Here is a 25,575-nt window from a genome sequence, read left to right as displayed (position 1 = left end):
GCCGCAGAGACCTGGGGTTGGCGGGGGAGAAACTGCTGGAGTGCTGCCGCTTGTTTCTTTGATTCTTGAAACCTCTCGGTGACCGATGTTATAGCGTCACCAAAGAGACCAGAGGGGTTAAGCGGAGCATCCAGCATAAATGTCTTTTCACTGTCTTTTATATCAGTGAGGTTCAACCATAAATGCCTCTCCGTGACCACCATGGCTGCCATAGACCGGCCGATGGATTTGGCCGTCTGCTTGGTGGCTAAATCAGCTGAATGACGTAGTTCTTGTATCATATTTGCCCCCACCTCTTCACTTTCACCCAGGTCTTTTAGCAGGTCGGCTTGGTATGCTTGCAAGATGGACATAGTATGCAAGCATGAGTGTCTAATACTATTAGTAGTATTAGGCTTCAGTGGTGTAGGCAGTAATGCGTTGGGTGTGGAGAACTAGCTTATGACGCGATTGACCGGGTTCGAGTCCGGCAGAGGTGGAAAGTCCAGGGGTCAGAAAGTAAAGGTCCTGCCATATTTTTATTACACCCACTGAAGCAGTTTTAAAGTTATTTAGATAATTAAGTGATTAATTGAGTGATGATTGCCAATTATTGAAGATACCTGATGTTAACAAGCAGAAACACCAAAGGAGAAAATCAATTTTGATGATCAGGTGGTGTTGGTTATCGTTTCACATAATTATTATTTGACCTGAACCACCAAACTCATTTAAAGCCCAATCTCTGAGTTAGATTTACCTTATTGATTACAGCAGGACTGTGATTCTACAGCAGAAGATCCAGCTTTTTCAATAAAATCCAAAGGTAAAAGTTGTTCTGTTTTAAAAAATAAAAACTTTGCATTAGGCACACACAGACATCAAGAATCAGCCTGTGAATCTCAACAATGGTGACAAGCAACATATACTGATAAACAGATCTGAACATTAGAAAACGAGCTACTAAAAAGTCACATAAAAGTAGCAAAAAAATAAAATAGTGAGAATAAAGGAAATTACTAAGACAATTCAGCTCATAATTTATTCATGCAGCAATGCATGATGGGAGCCATGGATGAATTTTGATTGGTGGCACCCAGAATGCACTGCAACATGCTTTATTATTCTCACCACTGTTGAGATTCACAGGCTGATTCTTGATGTCTGTGTCTCTAAATGAAAGTGTTTTTTGTTGTTGTTTTAACCAGAACAACTTTTAAGAAATCTTTTGGATTATATTAAAAAAAAGTAGAATCACAGTGCTGCTGTAATCAATAATCTAAATCTAACTAGATTGGACTCTAAATGAGTTTGGTGGTTCAGGTCAAATAATGATTATGTGAAAACATAACACCACCTGATCATCCTTTCTCTTTGTTTGTCTGGCTGTTATAACTCAATTACAACAACCCAAACAAAATCTTATATTAAAAAGTCAAGGGTTGAGAGCTCAACTAAAGCAAACCCTGATCTCCACGATGGTGACTTAAAAATTGTGATTTTCTCCTTTGGTGATTCTGCTTGTTAACATCAGGTGTCTTCAATAATGGTCAATCATTACTCAATTAATCACTTAATTATCTAATTAACTTTAACACTGCTTCAGCGGGTGGAATAAAAATATGGCAGGACTTTTACTTTCTGACCCCTGGACTTTCCACCTCTGGAGTCCGGCTTTTGCCGAGCTCGCTCTTCTCCCTTTTCCCATCACATATCACATTCGAATTCATTTTCAATAAAAATGAAGAAAATGTTCTAAAAGTGGAAGTAAAGTGCCTAACGAGTGTTTAATAATGGAAAAAGTATTTATAATTTTAATAAATATAATCATTTACACTCTGTTATTATTGCATCCTGTTAATGTCCAATAATACTGAGGTGCAAATAGTCTGTATCTGCTAGTATAAAGTATAAATAGCATCTAATTACTATTTACACTTATTGCATAGAACTACTTTTACATGGTAAATAGAATATATCACTATTTTCACTGAGTGTAAATAGCATCTAGAGCTATTTGCACTTACTATAGGATCTATTGCTAAGAAGTATGCTAATTCTACTTAGTGTAGCTAAATAGCCGCTGCCATATTTTTCTTACCCTATTGGCAGATAATTTTCAAAACAAGGAAAATTAAATTATTATTATTATTTTATACTTTTTTGCCCGTAGGATACCATGAAAATGAATAGCCTATTAGTTCAATAACCTTTTCTGTTTTTTTTTAACCGTTTTTTTTTTGTTTTAACCTGCCAGTTTTCACCTGTGATATTATAACAGTGATAAGAATTAAACGTGTATTGTCTCTGAAGTATGCAGATGTCTGCTGTGGCCATGGTGAATCGTAATATCGGAGCTCCATTGATCATGGCTTTTAATAGTCGTGGTGCACGCGCTTAACTCAGAGTCAACCTACTCAGAGTCCATTGAACTAACTCAATTCAGCTGTTCTGAAACCGAAATCTCAGAGTTTCCCATGTTCAAGTTTTAACTCAGAGTTGGTTGAACCTCCTTATTGAAAACACGCCCCATGCAGGTGCACCAAATGATTGATTAGCTGCCTTTTGTTTGGTGTGTGCAACATGCAGCTGAAGCAGATTCTCCTTTTCCTTCTCCTAAAAGAGGGATTTTTGTAGAGTTTGTGTGTTCCTTCCTGACATTGTAAGTTTATTCCTTTTGAATTGTTTTTGTATAATGTTAATTCTTGGGGTTATGTTTGTTCTACTCTGTTGGCATACTGTTTTTCGCATACTGTATAGTAGGTAAGTATTCTATTTCAGACACAGCTATGGACTTCCGCATGAGTTGTAAATCTGACTTCATGTCACTTTTCTTAGAAGTTGGGGGGAAAAAACAACTTTCTACTTACCGGTGTGAAAACAGTCATGCACAGTTTCAGTTCTGTGCTCCAGACATGAATGATTCCGAAAATAATGTGTGTTGAGGAGACACATGTTGTTATTTTAAGTGATTCAGTTTTTTTTCTGAATGATGAATCAGGTGATAAGTCCCTCAGACGCATATTGAAGGAGGGACCCAAGCCATATCTACAAACCATAATATCACAGAGATGTTGGCTACTACATACACTATATTGCCAAAAGTATTGGGACACGCCTCTAAATCATTGAATTCAGGTGTTCCAATCACTTCCATGGCCACAGGTGTATAAAATCAAGCACCTAGGCATGCAGACTGCTTCTACAAACATTTGTGAAAGGATGGGTCGCTCTCAGGAGCTCAGTGAATTCAAGCGTGGCACCGTGATAGGTTTCCACCTGTGCAATAAGTCCATTCGGGAAATTTCCTCACTACTAAATATTCCACGGTCAACTGTTAGTGGTATCATAACCAAGTGGAAGCAATTGGGAACAACAGCAACTCTGCCACGAAGTGGTAGGCCACGTAAAAATCACAGAGCGGGGTCAGTACATGCAGAGGCGCGCAATGCGCAGAAGTCGCCAACTTTCTGCAGAGTCAATAGCTACAGACCTCCAAACTTTGTGTGGCCTTCAGATTAGCTCAAGAGCAGTGCGTAGAGAGCTTCATGGAATGGGTTTCCATGGCCAAGCAGCTGCATCCAAGCCTTACATCACTAAGTTCAATGCAAAGCGTCGGATGCAGTGGTGTAAAGCACGACAACACTGGACTCTAGAGCAGTGGAGACGTGTTCTCTGGAGTGACGAATCACGCTTCTCTGTCTGGCAATCCGATGGACGAGTCTGAGTTTTGCGGTTGCCAGAAGAACGGTACTTGCCTGACTGCATTGTGCCAAGTGTAAAGTTTGGTGGAGGGGGGATTATGGTGTGGGGTTGTTTTTCAGGGGTTGGGCTTGGCCCCTTAGTTCCAGTGAAAGGAACTCTTAATGCTTCAGCATACCAAGACATTTTGGACAATTTCATGCTCCCAACTTTGTGGGAACAGTTTGGGGATGGCCCCTTCCTGTTCCAACATGACTGCGCACCAGTGCACAAAGCAAGGTCCATAAAGACATGATGAGTGAGTTCGGTGTGGAGGAACTTGACTGGCCTGCACAGAGTCCTGACCTCAACCCGATAGAACACCTTTGGGATGAATTAGAGCAGAGACTGTGAGCCAGGCCTTCTCGCCAACATCACTGCCAATGCGCTTCTAGAAGAATGGTCAAAAATTTTCATAAACACACTCCTAAACCTTGTGGAAAGCCTTCCCAGAAGAGTTGAAGCAGTTATAGCTGCAAATGGTGAGCCAACTCCACATTAAACGGATTAAGAATGACATTAAAGTTCATGTGCATGTAAAGGCAGGCGTCCCAAAACTTTTGGGAATATAGTGTATTTGCCAATTAGGCTTATTATCAAAAAAGTCTTTTTTGCCATAGAAATGCATAATTCCAGTCCGAGGACGTGAACAGCTCTGAATATAACGTCACGTGTTGTCATCTCAAGATTCTGGTAAATATGAGGTGGCGTGAACGCAGCATATGATCTTGATCTCACACTCTAAATTTGGACCTTTATGTTTTAAAGATGCCCTGTTATGCTCAAGATTGTTAGCAGCAGTTAGTTTTTCCTGAAAAAAGATGAAAACAATATAAATGATTAACAACTATCAAACATACAGTAAATCATGAATTATAAGTCATACATTGCATTTATTCTTAAAATTACCCAGACACTTATAACTTGATGCAAAACTAATGAGATGGGATCCAGGCATTTATTAAGTAAAAATGTAAAATTCTAGAGTAAAATAAGAGCAATGACTATATATATGCAGGAAACTTACACCTCCTTAAACTTATGTTTTAGTCTAATAAGAAAAGTTCAAACAGACTTATCCATTATGTCATAGTTGTTGTAATGGCTAGGTCAGAGTAACTGGTCAAACGTCAAAGATAGATGAGATTAGATACAGAATGTGTTGTTTTGACACCTTTAAGAGAAAATTGCAGATGTTACATTATCACTTGTCTGGAGATGGAGACAGACATATTTCGATACAAAGGTACATTATTAATTCCAATGGAAAATACACCCACTCAATCTTACAGCACAGAAAAGACACCAAAAGATCTTACATTTGGAAATATTCAAACATATCAGCGCATATACTGTAGTAGGAAATATATAAATGATTAAGAAAATCAATAACATGTAAAATAACAATACAGAATAAAAACATAAATAAAGACATTATCATAAACACTGACCATTTTGGATACACCAAACTCTTGCTAGGGCTGGAAATAACTACTGAAACTACACTCTCAGAAATAAAATTACAGGCTGTCGCTCGGGCTTAGGGTACCACCCGTGACAGCGGTGTTGGGTGTAACGCGTTACTGTAATTAAATTACTTATCCACTGAAAAAGTAAAGTAAGGGATTACTGTTCATTTTTAGGTAATTTAATTACAGTTACTTATAATGTACTTGCGTTACATACTGTAAATTAGTTCAACAGTTCTTTTTAAATCAATATTGAATTAAAATCTAAATTTGTTGTCTAAATGTAAAAGTGAACACTGCCTCTTTAAAATCGTTAGCTGTAGTGCAGTTGTGCGTGAGTTCGCAACTTCGAACCAGTTGGCTGTGTAGTCGCTGTCTGAAGATGTCGGCAGAAGCGAGTGGCTGTTTTGCAGAAATTGGAAATTTTGGAAATTTTGGAAAAATTGGAAATAATCCAATTTCTTCACTTTTTTGACACAAGTAGTCAAGAACATTACGATAAAATGTAAGCTATGTCCTAGAGAGAAAAAACTATGCGCGCTCTCTGAGAGACGGTCTTAAGTCAGTGCGTTCTCGACCAAAGCGCACACACATAGCCGCCTCTCGCGAGTGTCAAATTTTCGTGGTTTATTACACATAAACGTTCAAATACACACACAGTTATGTCAAAATGCCCGTCTTGGCGTATATTCGCGTTGGTTATGTGAATGTGAACAGCATGTGTAACAGCATATTGTCTCTGTCCATTAGGTCTTAGTGACAGCAGCCTTTAAAACATGCTACTGTCAACTATTGGCTGTCTGTATTATAAATGATAATCAAACAACAAAAGAAAAGCTTTAATAAGGATTAATCTATATTTAATTTATACAGTTATGACTATGCAGAGTTATTTTATATTTGATTATTCAATTTCTGTGGTATTTTTACTTACTACTATTAGACCTACCTGGAAAAAAATATATACATTGTTTTATTTGTATTTTTATATATTTTTACCATGGTATCGACTTTGGTATCGAGTATTGTGCACTTTTGGTGGTATCGGTACCGACTGCTAGATTTTTGGTATAGTGACATCGCTATTTGTTACTAAAAAGTAAATAAAAATATTATAGTATATGTTTTAATAAAGTTAAAATGTTTTAAAAAGCTATAAAAGGCTAAACTATTCCATGTTTGACTAAATTATTAAAAGAGTTTCCTTTCTATTGTCTATCCGGTCAAGGTTTAAAGGGATTTTAAGAAGTAATTAGTAAGCTACTTATTGAGTAATTAAATTACTTTTCAGACAGAGTAATTAGAAAAGTATTTTAAATACAAGATTGATGATGTAATTAGTAATTAATTACTTTTTTGAAGTAACTTACCCAACACTGAGTGACAGCTTTTTTCTGTGAGAGTGTAGTTTCAGTAGTTATTTCCAGCTCTAGCATGAGTGTAGCACTGCTTAACTGCAGGATCACGTTATGAGTACATAAGATAATCATGTATATGCACACAAATATGATATTTTCATTTTTCACAGCAGTATCACTTTGATTTGAGACCTCTTTGTCAAACATCATCACTAATGAGTGTAGTATTTTGTAGTAAAGTGGCTTCTCTGTAGAGCAGAAGTCAATGGTTTCATGGAAAACAATTGTCATCACACAGTCTGACACCTCAGACACATTCACACACTATTCACACCTCAGAGATGCAATCACAAACTGACATCAAACACAAACCTCCGTAGGAGATGCATTCTCATGCACAAGCAGTTTCAGATCAAACCACATCTCTGTACTGATGTGAATAAATGATTAAATAAGACTACAGCAGGGTTCACTTTGACTCCTTTTAATGAGTAGCTTGCATCTACGTTTTTCACTTTTGACTTTTAGAGTAAAACATGAAAATGTTCCAATGGACCACACGATTGACATCATTATCACACTTTAAACCCCTTTAGGATAATCCTACTCTCTGTCTGCTGTGATTTCCTGATATAACATGGTGATTCTCACAATCCCAAAACTCAACAATAGACTCGGTTTGCAGAAATTTCCTGTGAAAATGATCACAATCTGGGTCTTGTACATAAAAGATTGACGTTTGATCATCTTCTCATTGTGATTGGTGCATATTCCACACAAACCTCCTCTTCAACTTTCTGAAAAAAATGCATAACACAAGATATGTTAATAATATTATTCCAGGTAATAATATTAGTAACAAAGCTTTTAAAAACATCTGATGGTGCTGTTGTGTGTGAGATTTATGTAATGCTCTGGTAAATCATAATTTTGACGAATTATGCCGAAATTGTGACATACAAGTCAAAATTCACATACAAGTCAAAATTCACAGTCATGACAGTCAAAATAAGACATAATTTCAACATTTTAAGTCAGAATTTCAGTTTTTAATCTCACAATTTAAATTTTGTATGTGATATTTTTGACTTTTTAAGTCATAATGTTGACTTTGTAATCTCAGAATTATGATTTTTTTTAACTCATAATTTTGGGGTAAGTCAAAATTCTAATTTTTCATAATTTTGACTTTTTAAATCATAATTTTGATTTTTTTTTTCAATTTAGTATGTCATGATTTCAACTTTTTGTCATAACGAATTTACCAGAGCATGATTTTTTTTTTTCTATTTTAGAAGGCTTCTTTATTATACAGACAAAATCAAAAGCGCTTATCAGACTCACTGCTGAAATTATTCAAATACTTAACTGATTTCTGTGAGTTTCTTTTGTAGAATGTTGTTTCAGCGTAAGTGATCTCTTCTGCACAAGTCTCAGCTGCTTGAACAATAATAGATGCATTAATACTGCAGAATTCAATCTTAACTAGATCTGGTTCTTCACAACATATGTTATTATTAGAGCTTTCAAAAATGGAATTAACAAATATAATTTGCCATGATAGGGTCTATAACTTTTTCCACATACAAAAACTTCCAAAAGACTGATTATCATTAAATTTAGAGAGACACATAAATCACATATACATTTACACATAAATCAAACTCATTTGGGATGTTTAACAAAGTCTACTCTACATTTTATATTTAATCAGTATCAAAGCTCAACAAGCTCAAGAAAAGTTCTCATTCATATAGACTTTAATTTGAGCACCAGCTGCAAATTTACATGTATGTTTATAATGGGGAAAGCTTCTTTTTTTTTTAAATAAAAAAAAACATTTCTGTTTTTGAATTTCCAGGGTTGATGCAGTGTGAGAAACGCAGAATCTTTTTGTGTGTGTGTGTGTGTGTGTGTGTGTGTGTGAGAGAGAGAGAGAGAGAGCGAGAGAGCGAGAGAGAGAGAGATACGACTAAAGAGTGACATGCAGTATCATAATATTATTAGGATATGAGTGAAATATACAGAAACTGTCAAACCCAATAACTACACATATGGTTTCATTGAAAGGATGTTAACTACAAAATTAAAAGAATAATTTTAATTAAATTATAAAATAGGGCTATCAGTTGGATAAAATATTTAGAGCATATTTTAAAGTATTATTTGCTATATTATTCGTTTAAAAGGAGAAAGTAACACTTGCCTTCTTTTTCAGTTCTACATTTCTTGAAGATGCAGAAGATCACGACTGCAGCAACAATCAACAGAGATCCAGCAGAGATCAACACTATCAGAGAGACTGAGACTGGAGGAGCTGAAGGAGAGGAAAAGAGAGACAGTCATTAATGTAAGTGAATCTGTCAGTTTGATCTACAACAGAAGACAGATCAGTTCAGTAAATAATCACATATATCAGCTCTGTCGTATCTGCACATGTGTGACAGAGTTGAGTGATGTCCAGATGTTGAGTCTGGTTGCTGATGGGATTGTTCAGCACACAGCTGTAGGTGTTTTTATCCTGATATTCCACCTCCAGAGGTAGAGAGAGACTGATGCTGAGATCAGACACACTGATGCTGGACAATAAACTGTTTCCTTTGTACCAGGAGAGAGTCACATGACCCACAATCACAGCTGAACACACCAATGAACAATATGATGATGATGAAGAACATTGTGAAGAGTTGCTGCTGATGACAGGAACAGGCAGATGAGCTGGAAAACATCAGAGAATAAACAAAAATATGAACACAACAATCAGTCTATTTTTGGTGTTGTGAATTGTAGTGAATCAGTGTAATAACTTTTGTGTTGAGTGAATGTTTAGTGTGTCGACATTCACTGAATGTCATCTCTAACTACAAAATGATTAAACATTTGAATATGTAAATAGAATATGTGAACGTTTAGACAAAATGACATATCTACTCACCATGAACAGAAACACTAAATGATTTTGATGATGATTTTGCTCCAGTTATCTGTAGTTCATGTTTACCAGGTATTATCTCTAGTTTATAAACTCCAGCATGTTCAGTTCTGGTGTTTGTGATGGTCAGAGATCCAGTTTGATTGTCCAGCTCCAGTCTGTCTCTGAATCTCACATCAGAAACATTACATGTGGGGCAGATTTGCTTCTTTTTTTTAATTTTAGCTATGAGAGAGTTTTCAGCTCCAAATGTCCACAGTATATCTTCATCTTCATGTATTTCAGTATGATCAGTGTATAAAGTGACAGAATCTCCCTCCATCACTGACACTGAATCACCAAACACACCTGATGAACAGATTTTACACTGATTAATGTTTTCTGGTGGTTTACAAAGCCTGAAATCAGCTGAAGTTTTTTCTTGATTATAAGTTGAGAACATCCAGAACAGCAGAAACACAAAACTAAATGAGAGATACCAACAGACAAAAAATTAATGCTAGTTGCAACACAATGGCCTGGTTTCACAGACAGGGCTTAGCCTAAACCAGGATTAGGCCTTAGTTTAATTAGGATATTGAAGTAGTTTTATAAATGTACCTGAGAAAAAGACATTACTGATGTGCATCTTCAGACAAAACAATGGCAGTGACATATTTTAAGATGCGTCAGTTCAAGTTACTTTCAGTTAAAACAGCTCAAACATGCATTTTAGACTAGGACTAGCTTAAGCCTTGTCTGTGAAACCAGGGGCAAATGTTAAACCCAGATTAATAAATCAGTGATTATAATTCTAACCTGTGATTTAAAAACACACCATTGTAATTAAACAGCAACAATGTTAATACGGTAATACAATTTCCTTTCTGACTGTCTACCACAAACTTTCTCTCTGACATCAGGAGCTCTTAAAGGAAATAAATATGTAAAATGTCTTTATAAACTGCTACTGTAAACTACTAACCGCTACCGTTACAGAGAGACTGTCAGAATCAAGCAGACAGAGAAAACACTGCAGCAGCGCTTACAGATTGCCTGGAAATATATTTATAGTATCAATTAATGGACTGATATGGCAGAATAATTTATGAAAAAAGGACAGAAGACCACATAACATAACCCAACACACAGTTGTACATTGCATATTCATAAGTATTCCAGGCTATTTAATACATTATAAACAAATTCATTAACCCCACATATGAAAAACAGCAACAACGTTTGCAGTCATGCGACAAATTTCAAAGTTTAAAGTTGTTGCAACAGAATTATTAGATAAACCTTGATTTTATCTAAATAATTGGTGCAACACATCCTTAATCTATAATTTGTTTTAAAATGATCTGCTTTAGAGGAAAATCAGTGTTTAAAGTTACATCATTTATTGAAAACAGATATATGATAATTATTGCAGATTGAAAGTACAAGTTTAACTGTGCTGGATATTTTAAATACATTTTTTTTTTTAAATGAATGAGACCTGGACATTTTGACTAATGAACTTCCATGACTTTGTAGATGTTTATGATCATTGCAGAATATTATTCATGATTTGTTTGATACATAACAGCAGATAAAAGTCTCATTTGAACAGTAGCAGCTATTTTATTACCCCGAAATGGGGGAAAAAATATTTTTTTGTAACTTACCAGCCAAACTCCAGCAACAAAAACAGAACAAAACAAGCATGTGAAACATTTTCTTCAGCGGTTCAGTGTCTGATCTAATAAAACACTCCAGCTGGTGTGAATCCTCCCATGACGGAGTCTGAACCTCCTAGTTTCACTTGCTGTATTTGCAGATGCATAATGTTATAGTTCATCTGACCTTTATTAAAACTTTCACTGTTCTCAGTGGATGAAAATATTCTTTATTCTTATCATTCAACATACTTTTTGAAAAGTAGTTGCCTGAAGAATATTGTCAATTGTGGACGATCTACATTTCATGGTAAAATGGAATGTAACTGTGTTGTGTATATTTATTCAATTCTTCAATTTTAGTCTATACAAAAAACCAAAGTACAAAGTTAAAACTATGTATCATCTCACAGTAACAGTTTTTAAAGTTCAGAGTCAAACTGAAACCTTCTGTGGTTGTTTTTCTTCAGAAATGTGGTTTCAGCTGGACAAACATCTCGTGTGTGAGAGAATGGGTATTTAGAGCACGAGTGTTTAGTTTGTAGGTAAAGAGTTTCTTTCTGTTCTGCTACTCTGAACAGGTTTGTAAGACTCTTTAATCTACAGACAAAAACACAAACAAACAAACAAAAAACATAATAAAAAGAGAGAAAGGAAGAGAGAGAAAAATAACAAAATGATCATATTTTTATAGATATAGAATGATTTTTTTTTATTTTTTTTTTTTATTTCCACCCACTGTGAAAAACAAATCTGTCTGTCAGAGCTTGATTGGAAGGAGACAGTTGAAGGATGTATTTGCAAAGCAGTAAAGGTCTGTCTTCAGGTCCTATTGCAGGAATGTGCTGTTGTTGTTGTTTTGCTGATGAGAATTATAATTTTTAATCTAACAAATAGGATAATAATCCAAGTAATCTATCTTTAATTGAGTTTGTTGTTGTTATTATTATTATTATTATTATTATAAACAGGCATCAGGAGGCAGAGCAGTGTTCAGGTAAATCAGGGGTGGTGATTCCGGTCCTGGAGGGCCATATAACCCTTCAGACCTTGATAAGCTTGTTCAAGTGTGTTTGATTTGGGTTTAAGTAAAACTCCACAGGACTGTGGCTCTCCAGGACCGACGTTCACCACCCCTGAGGTAGATGTCTTATTTAGCTCATAATAGTGATGGGAGAAACTGAAACAGCTTTTCGAAACTTTGAATCGCCACACGCTGGTGACCCCTGTTGGTCAGACCAGTGTAAATGCAGTGAAAACTTAGCTCAAACATGCACAAAACACCTTTGACAGACCAGTTACAAATGTTTTATTGTAACCTATTAAATACTTTAAAAACTAATTATCAAATAACATTATATCAAGTGTCTTTATAATGTTATTTTATTACATTTTAGAGCTTATTTTGATTGTTTTATGGACAGCTTGATTAATCGGACTAATAAGAGAATTTTAACCACATCTCAATTTGACATTTAATGACACATTTGTATACGATGGGTGAAAGTCTTGGGTACATACTCCAGACAGTGCACTTGACAGGTATAAAATTTTCAAATATAGGCTACAATATGCAAAATATACATGGCACAAAATAGTATAACACATAGGCCTACAGAATCAATACAAAATATACACTATACAGGATTTATACAATACAATATAGTACAGACAGTATATGCACACATTATATAAAATATACACAATACAGAATTACACCTTTATCAAATATACACAATATGGAGTAGCCTATACAATGGAGAGTATAAACATAATAGCAGATGTGTTTTTTTCATACAGTGCAGCAGAATGTGAGATACTGTAAACCACTATGTGTACGATATTCAATTTCCTATTTATTTAAACAAAAGTAGATTATGTGAGAACAGTGAAGGGTGTGATCGATATTTAAAGGTGCAATGTGTAAATTTTAGGAGGATCCATTGACAGAAATGCAACACAATGCAATATACATAACTATGATTTCAGTGGTGTATAAAGACGTTATATAATGAATCTTTATATAATGAATCTATAATGAAAGTTTTGAGTACCTTAGAATGAGCCATTTCTATCTACTATAATACAGAGCAACAACATTTCATACATAACAAACCCAACAATGTTATATAAGGTGTGTGTGTGTGTGAGAGAGAGAGAGAGAGAGAGAGAGACCATCCTGGCAGACAGTAAATCGTAAACGTGAACTAAAGAGGTGTAAAGAGGTATTTGATCATCGTCTTTTGGGGACATTTGAATATACAGCCTCCGCCTTTGATTTCTGCAAGAAAAAAATACATTCAATCAGGAGCCTGGCTGATGCAACAGTTTAAAAACATTATTATTTATCAGTAATATTTTATTGTTATTGAAGAAAAGTACAGTATTTTATGCACGCTAATGCGTTTTGATTTGCGCTATTTTATAGGTCTGCAAATTGTGTAAACACTAACATACAGTACGTTAGCATTTACACTATGGTTCAAACAGTACATGCATTTAGTGTAAATATCATAAAAGTATGTTTTTTTTGAGCTGCTCCCTATTGAAGATAATGACCGAGGCTGACCATCAACATCTGTTCACTGGCAGTCTGATGCCGCACACAAAACTTCAGTCAACCAGCTTCAGCAACTGCAACAACTTCTTGCAACACAGTCATAAATGATCTTACCATTTTTTGTGTTTTGAAAGCTGAATCAGTTCTGTCTTCCTTCCGGGTCTCGACTGCATTAACAATGATCACATACATGTTAAAACAACAAAGTTTTCAATCTTATATCGAAATGTGTGCCTAAAAAAGTAGATATTTCGACATCTGCATTAATTGCTTGCTCTTTTGACCTGTTTTTCTACATTTCTTGCAGATGCAGCACATCACGACTACAGTCAACAGAGATCCAGCAGACATCAGCACTATGTACAATAACAGTAGGCCTTGATCTGTAATGGACAAAATGAGCCATTAGTGTGAGTGAATCTGTCCATCTGATCTAAAACAAACATAATCAAATATCAGCACTTTTTTAAAAAAATATGGATGACGCACCTTCACTCTCTTACACTGTAGAGACGTGAAGCCACCAAAGTCCCAATATGGCGCTGACATCTTGGAGCCCGAGTCTGTGCAGTAGTGAGCGTGAAGCGGAGCCATGGCCTTCCCTGAACTATCGGCACCGCCCTGGCCCCCTAAACTGTTGGCGTCGCCATGGTCTCCTGAACCAGCGCCACCCTGGTGGCTCCCTGAGCTGCCAGCACCTCCCTGGGCCCCAGAACTGCACGCACCTCCCTGGATCCCTGCACCACAGATACCGCCCTGGAGGCTTGCCACCCTGCCTAAGACTCTCCTAGTCAGTCTCCAGGGCGCCAACCCTCCCATCCCTTGGACTGTTCCACGCCCTCCTCCAGAGCCCCCGCCCTCCCTCCCTCCTATGTTGGACTATCTTTGTACGGGGCGAGGATGCACCTTTGCAGGAGTGGGCATACTGTCAGGGTTATATCTGTTTTGAGTTTGTTTTTGATCTGTTTTCATGCTTTTTCCCTGTCTTCAGTTTCATAGTCAGTTTTCTAGTTTGTTAATTGTTTCAGTTTTCCTTGTGTGCCTGCCTGTTTGTCTCCTTGGTTACTGATTAATTAGTGTCTTCAGTTCAGGTGTCTCTTGTTAATTTAGTCTTGTTAACTCCTGTTTGTTGTGTATTTAAGCCCTTAGTTTCAGTCCATTCTTTGTCTAGCTTTGTTTAACGGTAGGTGGTGTTTTGTAGTTTATTTCCCGGTTATTTCCCCAGTTCCTTGTTCGGATTACTCCATTAAAGATTCCTGAAGATATCTCCTTTGTCGTGCGATTAAATACTACAACCCAACGTGACAGTTGTTGTTTCAAAGTATAACCAAGAGAGTTTATGGAACATTGCTTTTATTGGAATAAATGCAGTCTTACTACAACAGCAAATTACTTGTATATGAATTTTTTTTTAACTGATTGATTTATACAATTCCTGAAATTTCTTTAAAAAACGAACTACTTAGTACATAGAATTAGAAAGAAAGTACTCAATAAATCATTACAAAGAGCATTATAACAATATTGAACCCATAATTGGAACCCATGCTTATAACTTGAATACACTGAATACACTGATAGTTATGATCTTAAAGTCTTTTAGGACTAAAAACAGAAGTATTTAGAATCAATAATTTGTTGAGCACAGTGCAGCACTGTTTGAAGTTTATCAAATATCGCTTTCAGAACATTACAACACACTGTACAACTCACTGGAACTCTCCTTCTCAAAGTTGAATAATAAGGTCTTGCTCATTTTTCAAAAGGCTCTGGTAAAATTTGTCCTTTAGTTTATATTCTGCTGATATAATAGAGTATAGTTTTCTCATTTTGTCTTCGTTTGTTGAAGCTGCTATGATGGTTGAGTATTGTTCAGTGCCAATCTGTGGGCGAAGGTCATCTATGATAGAATCCACCTTCTTGACACGCTGAATGATTTTCTCCTTGTGTTTGTCCACAAACTGAGCAGCTGCAAGAAAAAGAGAATCAACTATTTTATTTTAGACACAAACTAATGCTGTGAGTGTGAGGGATAAAGACAAACACAAACTAATACTAAAAAAGTTTCTATGAGTATAATAACTTACATTTCTTGACATATCTGATGTTGTAGGCAACAGGTCCTCTGATGGTAAAGCCAAGGTAGAAGGAGACCAGGTCTTTATTGTACACATTGGCCTGATTGTGGGGTGAAACTTCAATTTGGTTTCTACCTCTAAAAGCAAACACCTTATGATTTCTGATCTCCCCTTCAATACGCTGAAGACTTTCGATTTCAGCATTCTCATGCTCTTCAGTGAGGAGACGGGTGATCTCTGTCTGATTTCTTACATCAGAGAAGTGGTCAGGGTTACTCCTATGTAGTTCAGAGGAATGAACAAGTCTCTGCAATCCTCCACTGTTCCCAAGGAAGAAGAGAGGAACAAGGTAGCGAGAGCGAAGGTATTTCTGATAGGTTTCTCTCATATGACTCCCACATGTATTGGACACACTCTTCAAGGTCTGGAGTGTTACCTGTTTTCTTTGCACTATCATGCCAAAACAGCAGAAGGACTAAGAGGTAAAAGTCTGGGCTTCTGTTTTTTCTTCTGTCTCCCCCAAAGTTTCTGTAATATGTCCTGGAGCTCTGGCACTGGTCTGAGTATTTCAGAGTTTGCAGACTTCTGACTCAACATGATGTTGGCGAGAATGTAGTTTTGAGCATCACCATCAAACTGCGAATTCATATAAATCTCTCTCCATTGTTCTGTGATTTGCTCCAAGTCAGAAACACTTGTTATGTGACTAAAAGTGGAAAGCAGACCTGCAAAAGACCTGCTGAATTGTTCCTCTTCTTTTATATAATTTTCGTAGCACTTGGCAGTGTCTGTCCAAATGTACTGTGGTTCATTTTTATCAATGTTTGGCTTTGAGCATATTAGAAAGGACTCAAAAAAATTGCATTTCTCTTCAATTCTTTGCCTTAAGCTTGTGAGGAGAGATTGGTATTTTTTACAATTTTCAGAGCAGATTAAACTGGGAGACTGTGTTTCCTGTCTGAGCACTTTGGACCATTCTGGGTTAATGTTTTTTAGCTTGTAGAAAATCGTGTTTGCCACCTGTATGTAGCCAAAAAGCCCTCTGTAATTAAAAACAGCAGAGACAAAAGTCACACCGTCCTCTTGGATCTTTGGTTCTAGTTCCTTTTCTGCGATCTCTGCCTCTTCTTCAAAAGCTTTAAAAGCTTTCTGTCCAATCTGTAAAATCTTTCTAGAAAGATTTTCAAGGTTTCGGTTCTTCAGTTGGTTTTTGTAGGCTTGTCCAAGTGTGTCTCTGATAAAAGAATTATTTGGTTCCATCTTAATAGCAATTTTCGCCCAGGTTTCAGCTCTTGCATAATCACTTAACTCAATGTAGTAAAAACGTGCAAGAGCTTGTGGAATAAATGGATCCTGTGGAAACTTCTTAGCTGCATGTTTGAACACTCCCACACACATTGATTGTTTTTCTTTCTCCTTAAAATCTTGGATAAGATTGGAGAACTTGTGAAGTCTTTCTTCTCTCTCACCGTTTGGCAGATATTTTTCTCGCTTTGTAAGCAGATGTTTGATTGTTTTCACCAAGTAAGGTGGGATTGTTTGAGGGCATAAGTGTGAGATGAGTTTTATAGTCGTATCTCTCAAGGTTACACCAGCATCAGTTAGTAACTGTAGACACTTGTCAGCGATCATTGGATGTGCCATTCGTATACATCTGTCCTTATATTTGGTCTCTCCAGGACGTGTTGAATACATGACCAGAAGATCAGCAAAGGCCCCCATTTGTTTTTCCAAAGTGGGACGGCCAGAAATGTGATTTTTCTTATCCACAAATTCCAGGCACAAGGTCTCAGTAAGATATGAACCTGGGACATATGAGTTAATCAAAGCCAAAAAAGACAGCATTTGAGCATTGCGAGGTCTCCTTTTTGTCTTTAAAGGTTTGAGATATTCACAGGCCTCTGTAATGTAAGTTTGGCTGAAATTCCTCTGCATTATATTAAAGCCATGAAATTCCTTGTGTCTGTCGTGTCTCTCAGCAATCTCTGTATGTTTGGCATTAAAATTGTCCTGCTCTTCTTTCGAAAGGCTTGTACACAACATTAATTTCTCCTTTCCTGTTTTGTTCTTTTTTCGAAGGCAGTTTAAAATGATGACCACAGGAATGTTTGCATTGATATTGCTCTGTTTTATTTTTTTAGTCAGATTGTCTTGCAAGTCAGAGATAAATTGCATGTCCTCATTTGTGTCTGTCTCTCTGTCCACAAGTAGTAGGACTGTGTTCTGGTTTTGTGAAGCACCCTCATTAAACAGATGTATTACTTGTTGCGCAATTGCTTTTGAATCTGACACTGAATCAATAACTCGTGCACATCTGAGCTCTTTCCTCAAGTCCCAGAGAACTTGCATTGCCAGTGTAGTACCTCCACTGCCTGGTTGATGAAAGAGATTAATACTGGATGTGCTACAGTTTATTTTTCTTTTCTTTTGTATAAGTTGTGTTATTTTTGTGTATATATCCCTCTTAACAAAAGGTGTATGATTTCTCTCAGCATAGTAGAAGTTCAGCCATTGTGGTGGGGCTCCTTTGTAGAACTCTGCTTCCTTCTCCAAGACAAGCTGAGGATCAATATCCCCATCTTCATACATATTTCCCAAAACAACATCAAGATTAGAGAGTTTATCCCTTACTTCAGTCTGGAGTTCAATCCGAGCACCATATTTGGTTGAGCTGGTATAATACTCCATTTGAATATCAGTTACAGATGAAACCTTGACTGATTTTCTGCGTTGTTTCCACACAAATTAGGACCTTTCCTAAAATAGTTCTATAATGTTTAAAAAGGAAAATAATTACAATGACAAATCTTGTAGAACTAATCACAAAGCAAAAGAACTTTAAGTAATATTCCTAATTCAAATTATTAACACCCAAGGGCACATTGGAGATCTTATAGCTCACTCATTGTGGAGCTTGAATTAGCAGCCTTTCATTTACAAGCCTTGATCTTTAGCCACTATCTCTAGTTCTCTTCTGCTTCACAAGCATGTATAGTTCAAACTGACCCAAATTTAAGTGTGTTTGTTTTGTGACTGCTCGTGATTTAAAGCATGAAGGTGATATAAAAGCTACAGTGGAGGACAAGATGATTTTCAGCTAATAACAAATTATATTTCAGTTTTATCTGACATAAAGCTATGGCCTCAGAGGACTTAAAACATATCACACAAGAAGGGACATTCTAAAACACCTAAAACTGCTTAATGTGGCTTAATATGCCAAAACAATGGTCAAGGAAAAAATGTTTTCATATCAAGACTTTGATTTCTGTGAGTGATGTCGTTTTTGATATCAAGAATTCACATCTTCACTAGTGGAAATGAAATTCCTGATATCAGAAATTACCATTGCTACTAGTAAAAATTTCATTATTTTAACTAGTGAAAATGTAATTGTTGATATCAAGATCCTAAGAATGATTAAAAGTCAGTTTGGCTTGCCATACCGTTAACAGTTGCTAGGGTGTGCTTTGGTGTGACTTGATTGTTAAGGAAACCAGGATACAATAATGAGCACATTTACATGCACACCAGTAAGCTGATAACTCACAATTATCAGCTTATTGAAATATAACCAGTTTTGCCTGTTTACATGCAAATCAGCTGATAGCTCACAATTATCAGCTTATTAAAATAACCAGTTTTGCCCGTTTATATGCAAATCAGCTGATTAAAATAACCAGTTTTGCCTATTTACATGCAAATCAGTAAACTGACAAAGCAAGTAAAGCACGTTTACATGACTTTAATAATAAATCTGGTTATTTCTCTGTAGTGACATCCAAATATAATCTTTTTTTTTTTCATATGTTATGTCAGTTGTGATGTTAATAAAGCTTGCAACATGTCAGATAAGAACATTCTCCAAATATTCAGTGTTGGTTCTGGGAATGTAAAAAATGTCCAGTTTTCTTGATGTTAGAGAAATGTTTTTAAAAGGTATGATGCGTTCAAACGTTCTTTCAACTTAATTTTGATTTAAAATTCAACATTCTAGGAACGTTGATTTGTAACATTCCAAGAACATAAAATGTTCAGTTTCCTTAATGTTAGTAGAATGTTATTTAAAGGTTAGTATGATGTTCCTGAAACACTCTTTCAATCATTCAAACACCTGCTGTGAACAAACACTGAAAGAAAGAGAAATAAGAACACAAACTACAACTTTCTTCAGCCACAGCCTTAGATGAACTGAAGATAAAGACATTAAATCTCTGAAGATCTAATTAAACAACTCCACAGACAGCATTACCAGCTTCACTTATTACTAACCAGACTGACTTTATTTCTGACACACGTCTACAGAAGTTCTTATTGAGAATTAACAGAGGTTTAGATGTTGATGTCTTATTGAAAATGTTTCGTTTGAGGTCACCATCATGGAGATCAGTGTTTGCTTTAGTTGGGCTGCTGTCCATATGAAGGTTTTGTCCAAATATAATCATTTTATTTCTTACAGTATGTCAGTTGTGATGTTAAATAAAGCTTGCAACATGTCAGCTGAAAACTTACGGCATATTATCCTCCCATGCAGTTACAGATGTAGCATTTTGACTGAACCACTTCTGCTGCATGAGGTGAGAACACATTTTTATAATTTTCTGGGTCATAAAAAAGTCTGTGTTTTGATATAGGCCTATTTCGTTCTTTCTTTACTGCAAAACACTCACTCTGTCTGGATGTGCTTAAATCTGCACTTAAATCATTACTAAGTGAACGTGGTAATTGAGTACAGAGCATTGGCTCTGTACTTGTACTCTGCTCAATGACATCTAATCTAATCTAATGCTGTTTGTGAAGTTTTATGGACAACGAAACATTCATATGGTGGTTTAATTCTTGAGGTGATGTCTTGTTAATAACAGTTAATACATTTCTCTGAAAATTAAAGTTATGAAGCAATGGTTCCCGCTCAGGGTTAATTACGGTTTCATTTGATCATATGGTAGACAATTGCCATGGTTACTTATCCAATCTGCACATTTTCATTCCTTTACAGCCTATCAATGTGGCATCCACTCTTGTGAAAAATGGCAGAACATACATTTTCGTCATATCGTCATGAAGTAGGATGTAAAATTACATTTTTGGTGTTAGAGTACTACTGTACATTTCAAATACAATTAGGGATATTCTTTGCACTATTGATTGAATATAGAATAAATTGTATTTGACCTAAAACATCAGCCCTTCAGTGTTAAATGCACTTTCATAAGGTAACAAAACCTTACAAAAAAGTCATGGATAGTCTTACCTTTCTGTTGAGAATCAAAAGGTTGGCAACAGTTAAAGGATGCACATACGATTTTATAGCCATGAAAATGAAAATAAAAAAGGCCTGCCCCCTTTTGTGTCATCCACTGGTTGAACCTGAAGTTATTTGTGTGTTTAGTGATTGGGTGGGTGACAGTGAAATCAAAAGCATTAAATCAAACGTAAGCTTACAAAGAGAGCCTAAAACCCTGCATTGTTTTGCATTTCCAGAGAAATTAATACGGCAGAGTAGTAAAAGCTGTGATTCACCAAGAACCTATATATACTGTATGTATATATATATATATATATATATATATATATATATATTGCATATTCTTAGTAAGAGCTAAATCTGACCACTCTAACTAGCATATATTTATGATTAATACAAAGTTCTGTCATGAAACTCTAGATGGCACAGGCTGATAGGTCCTAACTCAATCTTCCAGCATCACATCGTTATCTCATAGTGCAGCTGATTGGTTGTTGCGAAACCAGCAGCCAATAAGCTTGTGCTAATATTTTTCAAATATCGTAGCAGTATTTGCTGTAGCAGTTTGCAGCACGCTTCAGAACGCATTTGAAATCGACATCTAAGATAAGTGAATGCTCTTTTGTTCTGCATCTCTGCGCATATTGTATGGTCTGTTTTTTTTTTTATTTCTAAATGGAGCAATCTTTACAAGTTTTAAACTAGCATGTCAACAGGTGCACGAGTGAATCACTGAATCAAGCAGTAGTGTCAGCTACTGCACGTGTGTATGCAGCAGCTAGCGGTCAATTGTATATCATTGCAGTTTATACGCCGTTTTCACAGATACGATAACAGTTTAAACGATACACATTGCGCTTAAACGGGCTCATAATGATGCATTCAATTATTTCAAGAGCAATGTTTTTATTAGCTATGTTAAATGTATGTTGTTGATTCAGATGCACGTTGTTGAGTCACACCTAAATGAACATACAGTTAAACTAAGCATCATGTTTATAGTTGTGGAGTTGCTTAGCTGGAGCATTTATGCATTTGTCATGCAGCAGTAAAGGTCTATTGATTGTATCTCTGTGAGTATACAATGTCTAAGCTATGGATGAGAAAGGTAAAATGAAATAGCATCAACGTGTAGCTGCATATACATGACACCATAATTTCATTGGATGTGCAAATTAGTGATGCAGTGTCAGAGCACACTCTGTCATTCATAGTATTGCTTCCAATGGCTTTTTAATTGATCAAATAGAGCATTAAGGTTATGTCAATGATTATCAAATGACTTAAATGATGATATTTGCTAAGGTGGTTGCTCAGTTTCTTTTTTTATCAGCTTGCAACATGATATTCTATTGTTTGCAAGAACACAAAGTGCATGTTTCTAGTGTTAAACTGGTCTGCATGGTAGCCAAGGCACACATAATTAGTTGTTAATCCAGTCGGCAAGGTAGCCATTTGGCTTTGGCTGTACAATCGTAAATTATCTGATAGTGTTTTGTTGAAGACATTCCCATGTCGTATTGACATATTCATTACCATGACAATCTTTTCGAGAGTTGTCATGACAGAACTTTTTTTTCTAGCCATAACGCCATTACACAGTTCGTTTAATGCATTCTTATTGACAATGTGGTTTTGTCCATATACTTTTTAGTGCCACTGTGTGCATGGGTGAAATCATGTTAAAAGAGGAACATGTTAACATTCATTTCTGACATTGTGAAATACATTTATGAGCACATTTACATGTTTTTGACAGTCACTTTGTTATAAAGTGCATTGTGTTTGTAAATGTTAAATCTTAGGAGTCACCAAGTATGAATTCTTCAGTTTTCTTCAGCTCAGATAATAATGCCAATGCTGTAACAACAATGATTGTTAGACCAGCAACTATCATGAGGATATACTGTAGCTGGCATTTACTTACCATACCGTTAACAGTTGCTAGGGTGTGCTTTGGTGTGACTTGATTGTTAAGGAAACCAGGATACAATAATGAGCACATTTACATGCACACCAGTAAGCTGATAACTCACAATTATCAGCTTATTGAAATAACCAGTTTTGCTCGTTTACTTGCAAATCAGCTGATAGCTCACAATTATCAGCTTATTAAAATAACCAGTTTTGCCCGTTTACATGCAAATCAGCTGATTGCTCACAATTATCAGCTTATTAAAATAACCAGTTTTGCCTATTTACATGCAAATCAGTAAACTGACAACGCAAGTAAAGCACGTTTACATGACTTTAATAATAAATCTGGTTATTTCTCTGTAGTGACATCTAAATATAATCATTTTTTTTCATATGTTATATCAGTTGTGATGTTAAATTACATGTTAATAAAGCTTGCAACACGTCAGATAAGAACGTTCTTCAAATATTCAGTGTTGGTTCTGGGAATGTAAAAAATGTCCAGTTTTCTTGATGTTAGAGAAATGTTTTTAAAAGGTATGATGTTCCTCAAATGTTCTTTCAACTTAATTTTGATTTAAAATTCAACATTCTAGGAATGTTGATTTCTAACATTCCAAAAACATAAAATGTCCAGTTTCCTTAATGTTAGTAGAATGTTATTTAAAGGTTAGTATGATGTTCCTGAAACACTCTTTCAATCATTCAAACACCTGCTGTGAACAAACACTGAAAGAAAGAGAAATAAGAACACAAACTACAACTTTCTTCAGCCACAGCCTTAGATGAACTGAAGATAAAGACATTAAATCTCTGAAGATCTGATTAAACAACTCCACAGACAGCATTACCAGCTTCACTTATTACTAACCAGACTGACTTTATTTCTGACACATGTCTACAGAAGTTCTTATTGAGAATTAACAGAGGTTTAGATGTTGATGTCTTATTGAAAATGTTTTGTTTGAGGTCACCATCATGGGGATCAGTGTTTGCTTTAGTTGGGCTGCTGTCCATATGAAGGTTTTGTCCAAATATAATCATTTTATTTCTTACAGTATGTCAGTTGTGATGTTAAATAAAGCTTGCAACATGTCAGCGGGAAACTTACGGCATATTATCCTCCCATGCAGTTACAGATGTAGCATTTTGACTGAACCACTTCAGCTGCATGAGGTGAGAACAGCGTACAATATTAGAAAATATTTTATGTCTAAATTATGAGTGTTAGGAAATACCAGACAGAAACAGATTTATGAAAGATAATAGCAGTTCAGGTGAGTATATGGTAAACTTCAGATGCAGAGAGGAGACGGAGCAGATAACCTGGATTTACGGTGTTGTAGATGACTATGGAGATCTTGGATTGGAGATGACTGAAGTGAGGACACATACTTCCTAGGATTTACAGTAAGGAGAGTATCCGGTATGGGTTGAGACTAACAGATGAAAGAAAATGTCACTGGAAGCTGGATATGCAAGGAGGAGATAGGATATTGCTGGAAATTCACTTTGGAGAATCACTTTTTATCTTAAAAGTTGACAGGTCCACTTCATAGACCAGAAAACACTGAGAAGTGTGTGCTTTTGTAGTGTTGTTAATGAGAGTGCAGATTTGTGCCAGGTGTATGTCATCAGAACTCTGGGTCCAGTTGTTCAGAAAGTTTAATCTGTAATCAGAATGTTCTGGATTTGGAAATCCCATCTTTTGCGATTCAGGATCAAGTAATCCATCTTATTTTTGTGCCATTTTTTCAAAGCAAAATTGGATTGAATCACCCTGATCCAGATACACACTTTTGCAGATTACCAAATCCGGATTACTGTCCTGACAGCAACCAGTTTACACCTGGTCACTTCATGCGTTTTCTCTGATCGGATAGCTATCTGATTTATAAAAACGACTGCATTTACACTTGACCACATAAATGTGTCTCCACAAAACAGATATAAATCCGATCTTCAATTCCCGCGCTATATGCAGATTTCATGGAGTTTACGTCACCGAAAGTAACAAATATGAGCTGCATTTTACTGATCATCAGCTAATTTAAAAATCAAAAGACCGCAATAGGAGAGAGCATGGCAACAGCACTGGTAAGATGACTTTTATTGAGTGCCTGTGACTTACTTTCAGTTTGATTTGCGGCAGTTTCCGCGTTGTCTTGCTGAATAGATACTCAGCTGCTCATCTGTGGCGATGCGTGATGCAGTAGCGCTGTCATATCTGGCTATAACATGTTATTTAGCCTATAACATGCTCTCACACGTTTATTTTTTAGTATTTTTATGAATGCGAGGAGGTGGTCTGGGAATGCGTCCCAGACCACCTCCTGAAGTGGTTTGAGCGATCGGATTTATATCCATCTTGAATGCATTTCGGAGGGCATTTAGACCTAGTCTTTTAATGATCGGATAGCTATCCAATCAGAGAAAACGCATGAAGTGACCAGGTGTAAACAGGCCCATAGTGTCGCCCAGATCTGGCCCACATCTGGTCCGTGAGTAATCCATCTGTTGCTGCCTGGGTAGTGCTCCAAATGGGATCACATATCACAATATGGGCTACTAGCTATGTAAAAAAACAGCAGGTAGTATGGTCAATGTGGGGTCATTTGAGTAAGTGTTTTTACTTGAAGATAACTTTAAATAC

At 36.2% G+C, this 25,575-nt stretch overlaps 3 protein-coding genes and 1 long non-coding RNA gene across 4 annotated transcripts in view; 1 reads left to right on the top strand and 3 right to left on the bottom strand.

The window, feature by feature from the left end:
- The window catches only part of LOC127519796 (SLAM family member 9-like), a 139,393-nt gene that overhangs the window by 10,368 nt on the left and 103,450 nt on the right, over positions 1-25,575 (bottom strand). The window lies entirely within an intron of this gene.
- The window catches only part of LOC127519786 (carcinoembryonic antigen-related cell adhesion molecule 1-like), a 265,873-nt gene that overhangs the window by 137,618 nt on the left and 102,680 nt on the right, over positions 1-25,575 (top strand). The gene's annotated exons all lie outside the window — the stretch shown is intronic.
- Positions 7,016-8,091, bottom strand: LOC127519925 (uncharacterized). The gene is made up of 2 exons (XR_007931979.1): positions 7,917-8,091; positions 7,016-7,344 (listed from the first exon to the last, which is right to left on the bottom strand). It is a non-coding gene; the product is annotated as an uncharacterized LOC127519925 (long non-coding RNA).
- LOC127519745 (sterile alpha motif domain-containing protein 9-like) lies at positions 16,019-19,552 on the bottom strand. The gene has a single exon (XM_051907248.1). The coding sequence runs from the start codon at positions 18,443-18,445 to the stop codon at positions 16,211-16,213; it is 2,235 nt and encodes a 744-aa protein (XP_051763208.1). The 5' UTR covers positions 18,446-19,552; the 3' UTR covers positions 16,019-16,210.

The sequence above is a fragment of the Ctenopharyngodon idella genome, chromosome 10 (assembly GCF_019924925.1).
Source record: "Ctenopharyngodon idella isolate HZGC_01 chromosome 10, HZGC01, whole genome shotgun sequence".
Classification (NCBI taxonomy): Eukaryota; Metazoa; Chordata; class Actinopteri; order Cypriniformes; family Xenocyprididae; genus Ctenopharyngodon; species Ctenopharyngodon idella.
Note: the sequence above shows the minus strand (reverse complement) of the source record. Positions and strands in the feature narration are given on the sequence as shown.

Excerpts from the sequence above, each read along its gene's own strand:
- LOC127519745 (XM_051907248.1), bottom strand. The coding sequence starts at position 18,445 with ATGGAGTATTATACCAGCTCAACCAAATATGGTGCTCGGATTGAACTC.